Genomic DNA, 11,045 nt, shown 5'->3' with positions numbered 1-11,045 from the left:
TTTTAAATTAAGCTCATTTTAAAATCAGATCGAAAGAAAATGTACAAGGAAAGGCAAACTGTAAACATAGCCCAGTAAAATTACCTCAACAAAGTAGTGTGTCCCCTTAAAACATAAATTTCAAACAAAAACATGAGAAAAAGAATAAAACGTTCGCATCAAAAGTCTCCGTTCCCCATGATGGAGGTTGCCAGAAGACAATAAAAAAAAAAAAAAAAAAATAAAAACCTAACCTAACCTAACCCCAGTCCCGGTTGAGCCCTCGCAGCGAACACACGCGAACGCGGCTCCCTAGACTACCAAAACAAGATTTTTCGGACGGAAAAATTCATAACTCCGGATATACAAGTGCGATAATAGTGAAAGTGACACTAAAAGTTGCGCGGAAGTGTACTCTATCTGACGGTACCAAAAAAGTTATTTTTGGACAAGTGCGAGTGACCATAAACATTTAAAAACTGTACATTCTTCGTGAAAAAAGACACTTTTTAGTTTTAAAAATTACTTTTGAAAATACTTACAGTGTAGCCAGTGACAAGCCTGACCTTATGGGGATGGGCTGGGAAGTATTCCTCTAAACCAAGCATTTTTTGTGAAAATCCGAGTGTGGGAACCTAAGTTAGAGGGGTTTTTCTACGAAAACTCCAGAAAAACCACGTGGTTTTAGACAAAAGGGCGTGCGGCGCCGTTTTTAGAGCGGTACCCCCCCTTTTTTATTTTCCCCCCCTGTGTGCTGGGTGACCCCCCAGGTCCCCACAAAATCTGGGATTTTTTCCCCCGCGCATCCCGGAGATATTGGAGTTTATCCAAAAAGCACGTGGCGGCTATTTTCCAAACGGAGAGTCGGAGAGGGACACCCAAGGTGTCTTTCGACGCGGACTCACTTCCCCTGGACACCCCTGAAAGAAGATCGAAGATCCGGATCCTACAGAGCAAGTTATTTAGAAAAAACTATTTTAATTTATTGAAATTTACTTTTCCAAATTTGTACGCCACTTTCCAAAACATTTTCAGTGGTTACCCCTAAATATTTTTGTATAATATTTTAGCAGCACTCCTTAAGAATATACCCTGAAAATTTCAGATTTTTCCAAATAGTAGTTTTTGAGTTACAAAAAAAGTAACAACTTTGGTCGTAGCGCCAGTTTTTGTTCTATTTTTAGAACAAAGTGTTAAAGGAGAAACTTTGTAAAAACTTTGACTTCCAAAAACCGGATCGACGTGATTTTTGGTGGGGATCATTTTTTAGTGGAGACCTACAAACTGAAAAAAGTTTCATAAAAATCGGTCCATAAACAAAAAAGTTTTTTTCGGAATCCACTTACGTAAACATAAAATTGTAATTAACATACTGTGGTTTGTACACAGAGTACTAGAACAAATAAGATTCACTTTTTCACATTTTACTTAATATTTTTGTAAATTTTTTATTAAATATTTTTTATTTTTTAGATATAATTAGACTAAGCACATAGCTAGTAAGTATAGTCTAGGGGACGGCAGTGGCTTTCTACACCACTACATTTTCTTATATAATTATTTTATAGGAAAAATAAAAAAAAAATTTTTAGATATAAATTAGAGAAGTACCTAGATATTAAGTATAGTGTAGGAGACGGTAGTGGCTATTTACACCACTGCACTTTAAAATTAAGACTGGATATTGAGTATCTAAAAATTTATTATTTTATTTTCTTTCGTTCCTTTAATTCTCTGTTGTGACCATCTCGGACAAAGTGTATAAATATACATATTTTTATTCTGTAAAATTGATTAAATCTTGAGACAAGTTTAATATAAACTTACATTCTTTACATATATTTTGACAAGTTATTGTAACACAGACATATACATACTTTGACTAAATATATACACACAGATATATACAAATTGATACAAACATAGAGATATACATAGAGATATATACTTTTGACAAAAACATTTAATATTTACAAACTGACTGGTTTGAGTTTGAGTTAGGTTCTATATACACACAATAATTAAATTAAATTAAATTTAAACTCAAATAAATAAATACATATACTTACCTTAACATACTTACCTCCAAGATGTCCAGCAAAGGCGGATCCAAGGTCGCGGGCGCTGCCGGTCCTGCAAAATCTGCGGAGAAAAAAAGGATAGAGTTAGAGAGTAGGAAAAGAGTGGTACCAAAAGTACCCGCTCCGTCGAAGGATATCCAAGCGGGTCAACCCCCTCCAGAAGGGGAGCTTGAAAACATGAGGAGAACCGCAAACCGGCTGTATCAGGAGGCGAAGATGCACCTCGAGCAGTCTGGAAATATAAAGACAATAATAAAGGAGACGGTCATCGAGAATTTAGGTAGGATGTACGAAATCGTATTAAATTTAAATGAGGAAAGGCTCCTCCTAAACACTAAAGTCCACCAGCTTACCGTAAAGCTGGAAAGTGGTTCAAACAAGGACCTAATTGAGGAAATAAAAGAGCAGAAGGAGATGACAAAGGAAACAAGAGAGGATATCAAGTTAATGAGACAGGAGATGGGAAAATTGGAAGAGGAGATTAGAAGGAAAGACCAGAAAGAGACAGCGACTTACGCGGAGAAAGCAGCCACAAACAGCACCCCTCTGACCGCTGGGGGCCCGGCCGATCCTTCGGTCTACTCTGTTGTCGTGTCGTCCGACGACGCCAAGGACAGCAGCGAGGATGTAATAAACAAGATCCGCGCTGCTGTTGAGGCGAGAACGACGGGCATCAGGGTGGACAGATTGAGAAAGGCCAGGGACCAGAAGGTGGTCGTAGGATGCTCAAGTAAAGCCGACCTGGAAAAGATAAAAGCAAAATTAAATTCTGGGCAACCTGGACTGAAAGTGGAGCCGAAGCTAAATAAAGATCCGCTCATAATAATCAAAAATGTCCTGTCATATAATACCGACGAGGACATACTGAGCGCTCTGAAAGTCCAGAACGAGCACCTAACGGGGCATATAAACGAGGGCGACTACCGGACAAGCATTAGATATCGACGACGGGCTCGGAACCAGCTAGAAAGCCATGTCGTACTCCAGGTATCACCACAGGTGTGGATAGCGCTGACGGAAGCAGGAAAGGTCCACATTGACCTGCAACGGGTCACTGTGAAAGACCAGACCCCCCTGATCCAGTGCTCACGATGCCTGGGGTACGGCCATGGCCGAAGGCTGTGCACCGAGACCGTGGATAAATGCAGTCACTGTGCCGGACCACATCTGAGAGCAGAGTGTCCGATCAGATTGGCCGGAGGCGAACCAGCTTGCCACAACTGCACGCTGGCAAAACTGGACAGAGCGGACCATAACAGCTTTGATGACAGCTGCCCCGTAAGGAGGCGGTGGGATAGGCTGGCCAGATCATCGGTGGCGTACTGCTAAGGTTGCTCCGGGCGAGCAGGATAATACCAAAATGTTCAAGTTTACACTGTCCAAGTCGCAGGGGAGTAAGCTGGCCTTCCAGGAGTTTATACTCGAAGCGGAAGGGAGGAAGGCCAGCGAGGAGTTGATCCGGAAGCCGTGCGTCGGTGCTGAGGGGTGCGTAAAGCGCAGACCGGGGTACCAAATAATACAAAAGATATTAAACAGTACCAAACCGGTCAAGGGCTCGGTGGTGGTGTTCGACGACAATAATGAAACCCACCGCCGAGACCATCGCTACCGCAACCCTCAGGACCGACGCACGGACCCTGGGGGTGACCCCTGTATGCCTCAAACGCAATCAGGACACGAAATCGAACATCTGGCACGTGGGCCACATTATAAACATTTTGGGAGATGTAGACATTATCCGCGGGGGGGATGCAAACGCCTGGAGCAACTGGGGAATAACAATAGTACACTTTAAAAACACCTACGCGACCCACACACTCATTTACACTCGCATCAAACCAAAACAGAACACCCAGAATCATATGGAGGAGGAGATTCATACTGAATCAAACCCTCACAATATGCCGACAAAAAATAATTGTAAATATAGACATAGTTATAGGAATAGGAATTTGTATGCATATTATAAAGTGTATTATAGCAGACAAAGAGGAAAAACAGGTAAAAAATATAGTTTAAAAAAAAAAAAAAAAAAACCACAATAAAAAGAAAAGTATATTTGATATACTAATTGTATATAGCACATATGCAATAAAAAAAAAAAAAATTATAAATAAAAAAAAAAAAAAAAAAAAAAAAAAATTAAAAATAAAAAAAAAAAAAAAAAACAATCCTGTACTCCGACGTTAAGTTATAAAAACTAAGTATAAGAAACTTTATATAGCAGATATAACCTGACGGTTATATCTACCAGATATAAACACTAGATAGCAAGTAATATGCATTAAATAGAACCTTTATTGAATAATATTGTATATAATAAAAACCGTCACTAATGTATAAATAAAATCAAAAAATGTAGGTATAAATTAGATAATAAGTATTGTGGAAAATGTATAAAATTAAACCGCACTTAGTGTACTTATTAAAACCTATAAAAATGTAATTATAAACTAGAAAATAAGTATTGTGCAAAATAAAAAGCACCAAGTAGACAGCCTATCTTTCCAAAAAGAAAAGCCTCACTAAATAAAAGTTAGATGTAAAATGGCCCTGGTCAAGCTAGGGGATCACTGGTTCATTGTAAATAAAAAAAAAAAAAAAAAAAAAAAACCTAACCTAACCTAACCTAACCTAACCTAACCTAACCTAACCTAACCTAACCTAACCTAACCTAACCTAACCTAACCTAACCTAACCTAACCTAAACCTAAACCTAAACCTAAACCTAAACCTAAACCTAAACCTAAACCTAAACCTAAACCTAAACCTAAACCTAAACCTAAACCTAAACCTAAACCTAAACCTAAACCTAAACCTAAACCTAAACCTAAACCTAAACCTAAACCTAAACCTAAACCTAAACCTAAACCTAAACCTAAACCTAAACCTAAACCTAAACCTAAACCTAAACCTAAACCTAAACCTAAACCTAAACCTAAACCTAAACCTAAACCTAAACCTAAACCTAAACCTAAACCTAAACCTAAACCTAAACCTAAACCTAAACCTAAACCTAAACCTAAACCTAAACCTAAACCTAAACCTAAACCTAAACCTAAACCTAAACCTAAACCTAAACCTAAACCTAAACCTAAACCTAAACCTAAACCTAAACCTAAACCTAAACCTAAACCTAAACCTAAACCTAAACCTAAACCTAAACCTAAACCTAAACCTAAACCTAAACCTAAACCTAAACCTAAACCTAAACCTAAACCTAAACCTAAACCTAAACCTAAACCTAAACCTAAACCTAAACCTAAACCTAAACCTAAACCTAAACCTAAACCTAAACCTAAACCTAAACCTAAACCTAAACCTAAACCTAAACCTAAACCTAAACCTAAACGAAAACGAAAACAAAAACAGATTTCAATATAACATGAAAATTATACGAATTAAAAAAATATATAATAAACAAAAAAAAATTATTGCAATTTCGATTAAAACATTTGTTGATTTTATTAGAATTAAATTAAAAAAATGATTATCTATTATATTTGATTTTTAATTTTTAATTTTGTAAAATTATTAAAGAATTTCGTATTATTTTTTATAATGTTGATTCATTGCCATCTATTAGTATTATATGGAAGTTTTTAGTATCCGTTCAAGTATGAATCTGCAAGGGCGATATTGCAAACAAATAAGTTTTTTTATACAAGATGGCGTATTGGAGATACTTAGTTTATATTACGCAATATGATTAAAGTTGACAGCCGTCAAACACTGGTGTTTTATTCGAGATTGTGTTTAGTAAATAATTAGAGATAAATAGTGCATATCAATCATTTTTTTCTTATTATTTTAGTTTGTTAGTGAAAGTTAAACAAGATGTATTTTGTTAAATATATTTTAATTCCATTATATGAAAAATTTAAGACTATCACGTCTCAAATTATTATCGAAGTGAAACTTAAAGTTTAGTGTACTTAGTGCATTGTTCAAGTATGTTAAAATATTCTATACAAAAAAAATCTTTTAAATAATTCTAAATCTAAGTAAAATAATGGGTACAAAACTCCATACACTTAATAATCTCTTTTATTGAAGAAAACATAAGTGGTATGTTCTACTAGTATTATAATAAACATGTATTTCTTATGAATTTTATTTACTTTAAAATATACAATGATTACTATCTCTAATCTTATAGAAGTATCTATATTCTATACAGTTAAAATAAAAAAAGTTTACTTATGATGAAAATCATAATAATTTTGTACATTTTTTAGGGTATTCACTGATGAGGTCAGATTTATTAGAAGTACAGCATTCTCAGCATGATAGGACATTATCCAGGTATTTAAATAAACATTTAAATGCTTAAAATAACCACAGAATGTTTCCTGCAAGGTAAAAGTAACTTTATTAATATCTCTTTGTCTGTTATTCATAAACTATCAAAAATATTTATTTTACATTGAAGTTAGTCCATTAGAATCATATTAATGTAATTATCAAGAATGCCTGTCTTCTCATCATTATGGCTAAAACATGTATAGCTATATGAAAATAGGTTTATATTGTTTAGTTTACAATGTTTACATTATTATAAAAAAATCTAAAATAGGAAGTGACAAGTTTTGAAATATATTAAATATTTCTTTTTTTTTCCCTAATATTTAGGCTTCATCCCGGGAATCATTGTTACCATAATAAGAAGGTAATAGAAAGAATAATAAGAAGATTATTCAACATTTGCTTGATTTAATATAATATTATTAAATAATTCCTTTAATAATTTTGAATACTATAAAGATGATGTACTTTGTCATTACCCAAGTTTTAATATTGTTTAGTATATAATTGTAAAAATCTTTGTTTTATTTACTTAATAAGAAATATTCAGATTCATCAAACGTCATGTATTAGTAAAAAATACTTTGAATATATTTTGTTTTAAAATGTAATAGTATTTTTAAAGCATAAACATTGTACAATTTGTAGAAATAAAGCTTCATACTGTCGGTCTTTTATTTATCTACTACACTACGTCATACGTCACTACGTCGCACAAATGTCAAACAAGTGGCGAGTGGCGACATCTGTAGAACTCTATAGTCTCTGGATATTGTCTCTATTGAGATAGGTTATAGAATGATTAAATAAAAAGTACACTGTATGAGGAACTACGCACATTGTCCGTAGCGTACAACATTATTTTAGTCATTTAACCCTAGATAGATAACCATATTTAACTGCACACTAAAGATACTATAACTATACGTCGATTCAACGTGCGAATGTTTGAGTGAGCATATTTTGGATTATGTATATCCTAGGTTTATGAATATGATATTATATCTTAATGTATGTAATTATATTCTGAATAAATAAAAAACAGAGTTTATTTATATTTTTATTAGAAAAAATAAAAAGGAACGAAAGGAGGTACTTCTTACTTTATAAAACTTAAACATTTAGGAATCTCTCCGTCAGTTTTATAATTTGAGACATAAACTTTTTAAAATCAATTTTTTATAAACTATATAATATTAGAAACCTAATTAAATATATATTTTTTATTAATTTCCGTCTCAAAGACACTTAGGGCAGGCGCTGGACTTGTGCTCTCCACAAATGGGTTTTTTACAGTTGCCGCACATAGTCTTTGTCATCCTTCTAATTTTTGATAGACAAAAGGCACAATATTTTCTTTTCTTTAGCTCAGATACACCTTCGAGTTCTGTGGGAGCTGGCTTTTACATCAGGATTTTCAATCTTCAGCGGGATTTCTGCGTTGGTCCATTTTGTTATCTCCTCCACAATGTCATCAGTAATAAATGTACTGAAACATTCTAAAGGCTCATAAGGGCATTTATTCGTCCGAGTGGGACCATTTGATGTCCGTATAATATTAGCAGATGATATTCTTCCACTTGTTCTGCCTTTAGTGGCTGTCCAACGATGATCGTTTGACGCTGTGGCATGACAATCGGCATACTTGCCGAAGCACTTTCAGGAGTTTCAGGGTTATTTTCAGACGCATCTTCAGTATGCAATGTGTTTACTACTGGTGGACCACTCACCTCATAGTCTACAGCATCACTCTGTACTTCGTCATTTAATAAATTGTCTTCAGTTTCACTGTCCGTCCCCTGAATCTCTGCATCGCTCGTTTCATGCAACACATGATTTTTGCATCGTTTACATGATTATGTGACGGTATAATGTTTTTTTTGTCGGGAGCTGTAACAAGTAAAAAAATAATTATAAAATATAAAATAATAAGAATAATATAAAATAATATTATTCTGAAAAAAGTCGCAATAACAAATTTTCCTAAAAATCTAAAAACTAACACTAAAGATAACCATACGTCATTTCGACGTAAGGTAGGTAAATATTGACGAAAGTATTGCACTTACCGGAGGAATACAGGTGTGTCCTGCAAGCTTCGACGGCCGAATGACTTGACAGGAACGGCCAGTTTAGTGACGTGAAAAACAAACGAGTTATATCAATTTTTCAAAATCGATTACGTCGATTCGACGTAGGTTATCTATCTAGGGTTAAAAAGTTAGTTACCTTAATCTATATATATAAAATCGAAAGGTCACTCACTCATCACGAAATCTCAGAAACTACATGTGCTAGGAATCTCAAATTTTGCATAGGAGTTACTTATAGGACGTAGGTGCTCGCTAAGACGGGAATTTGCAATATTCGATTTCTAAGGGGTTGTTTTTTGGGTCGAAAGTTTGTATGAAACTTCGTTACTACAAATGCTAGAAGTCTCAAATTTTGCATAGACGTCACTAGGACGTAGTCATGAAGACAGAAATTAATAATAACATAGTTCACGCGGGTGAAACCGCGAGCGGGCCGCTAGTATTCTATAAACATGTCTTGTATCCCTTCTTATAAAGTTCTTTACGCTGCCAAATAAGCGCATGCGTAAGCGTTCCCTAAATCCATATTCCAAATCAGGTTGCTACTTTTGGATAACATTTAAATAAATTGTTACCTAATAACTATTATTTGTCTAACTTTCTTTGTTAATTATTTAATTGAAGAGCCATACTTTAGTCGCACTGTGGCGTTTTTATTTACAGGTATTAATATATTTTATCAACTTCATTAATTTTTAAAGATTTCGTGTTCGATTTCGTTTTAAGTCTTTCCGTGACGTAAAGGATACAACATTGTACAATTTAATTGAAATATGTGTTACAAAGCACTAACAACACTATGGCGTTGCTTGTCACTGACGTGGCGCCGGCCGCTGACAGTCGTACGAAAGCAACTGCACGGTGCACGGACGTTGTTCGCTTCACCTCGACTATCTTGATTATAAATGTAGTTAAGACTTTCTTATAATTATCTACTTAGAGTTGAGGCTCTGGCGTGGTCAGATGCACTACTCGTGCTCTTCCACATAACCTCGACCATTCGGATAATTGATTATGTGGCTAATCTTAAGTCGACTTGGCTGAACTATTAAGATTTTTGCCTACTCATAAATAAATAATACTCAACTGATTATACAATGATTAATCTTTATTTATAGTTGATAATTTATATTTATAATTAATAATATACATTGCTAATTAATAATCTACATTTTGTTGAGCGGTTTCCGTTGTCCATAGTATTTAATTTCCGGCCTAACATATTATTACAATAATCAATCTTCAAATTATATTATTACAATAAGCAATCTTTTAATGCTACAGTAACTATTTGAATATTAATTTATGATATAACTAGCGACCCCCTTGCGGCTTCGCCCGCTTTTACTACTGGATTATTCATATAATGTATGTTTGCAAAGCACTTAAGATAATGTGAAAATTAATTAAACTCTAATGCAACCCGAATTTTCGTAGTTTCAATAAGTGTTTGCCAATTATTTCACTCGGCAAGGATTTTTAGTAGGTACCGTAATTTTAAATCTGTGCTACTAATCATTTCAAGTACTTATTAAAATATATTTAAATGACTATTTTTAGATAGTTAAATGACTATTTTTAAACGGAAGAAATTATAAACGAAAACCTACCTACTAATAACTACTACAAAAAATATGAAATCAAATATATCGCGCTGAAATAATACATTCAACTCCAATTATCTAATACGTGCAAACGCATCTAAATCTTCGTTGCTATGGCTCTATAGCGGGCGGGTTTTTTTTTTCGAGCTTGTGGTTAATGCTGAAGAGGGTATTCTGTCCCTGATGAAAAGCAAGCACTACGTGGCTGCCTGTGAGGAAAATTAAATAGAATGCATTGGCCGGGAATCGAACCCGGGCCCGCGTGGCATGCGAGCATTCTACCACTGAACCACCGATGACTGCTCATGACGCGCTTGTATAAGCAAAACGTCGCGGGGCGCGTTTCGCAGCAAGGGTGTTTTGATATTGTAACAACTTCTAAAGTACTTATTAAAATGAAAAAACAGTAAAAGACAGTTTTATACTGAGAGTAAGGGATAAGTAAAACACGACTCGATACAGCTGAGGTGTCAACGGCGTGATGTGTTAACAATTAAATGCGTTTTTCTCTAAAACTATTCGCAATTTCGAAATAGTGTAAAAAGTAAATTTTATCTTCATTTAACGTAGAAAATTAATAAAGTATTTTAAAGGATAAAGATTAATACCATTATGGAAAAATATCCCTCACAATAAAAAATATATTGAAATTACTATTTTTAGACAGAAGTATGATCACTACACGTTAACCTTAAAAGATAAAAATATGCTGTCGCGGACTTTTTTGTAGATCTTATTAAGAGGAACAATACTCCAGTATATTATTTTCATGTAGTACTTACCATGAAAGCAGCGCATGCGCGAAAGTGTCTCAACGGGTAGGACTTTAGACACATTTATCGTATTTATGTTAATTTACATAAGAATGTACAAATAATAAACTATATATAAACCTTCCCTGAGAAATACTCGACCTAATGGTGAAAACCGCATAAAAATCCGTTGGGTGGTTTAGAAGAAGAAGAGTTAGAAAGTTCAGACAG

The 11,045-nt window shown here is 34.5% G+C and overlaps 1 protein-coding gene and 2 long non-coding RNA genes across 4 annotated transcripts; 2 read left to right on the top strand and 1 right to left on the bottom strand.

Annotated features, from left to right (window-relative positions):
* Window positions 1–249: 249 nt before the first annotated feature.
* On the top strand, window positions 250–3,863 carry LOC146533272 (uncharacterized). Its single transcript, XM_085195623.1, has one exon. It carries the CDS (start codon window positions 2,070–2,072, stop codon window positions 3,387–3,389), a length of 1,320 nt encoding a protein of 439 aa, XP_085051749.1. The 5' UTR covers window positions 250–2,069; the 3' UTR covers window positions 3,390–3,863.
* A 1,833-nt stretch (window positions 3,864–5,696) lies between these two features.
* Window positions 5,697–7,416, top strand: LOC146533271 (uncharacterized). 2 transcript variants are annotated; one of them, XR_014878618.1, is made up of 3 exons: window positions 5,697–6,128; window positions 6,299–6,419; window positions 6,693–7,416. It is a non-coding gene; the product is annotated as an uncharacterized LOC146533271 (long non-coding RNA). The 2 variants fall into 2 exon arrangements; XR_014878619.1 differs by having other exon boundaries at window positions 5,702–6,128; window positions 6,299–6,365.
* Window positions 7,413–9,196, bottom strand: LOC146533270 (uncharacterized). Its single transcript, XR_014878620.1, has 2 exons — window positions 8,435–9,196; window positions 7,413–8,255 (listed from the first exon to the last, which is right to left on the bottom strand). It is a non-coding gene; the product is annotated as an uncharacterized LOC146533270 (long non-coding RNA).
* Window positions 9,197–11,045: the final 1,849 nt, after the last annotated feature.

The sequence above is a fragment of the Heliconius melpomene genome, chromosome 13 (assembly GCF_056956725.1).
Source record: "Heliconius melpomene rosina isolate 202511_hmr_F chromosome 13, ASM5695672v1, whole genome shotgun sequence".
NCBI classification, from domain to species: domain Eukaryota; kingdom Metazoa; phylum Arthropoda; class Insecta; order Lepidoptera; family Nymphalidae; genus Heliconius; species Heliconius melpomene.
This window is presented reverse-complemented; position numbering and strand designations above follow the sequence as displayed.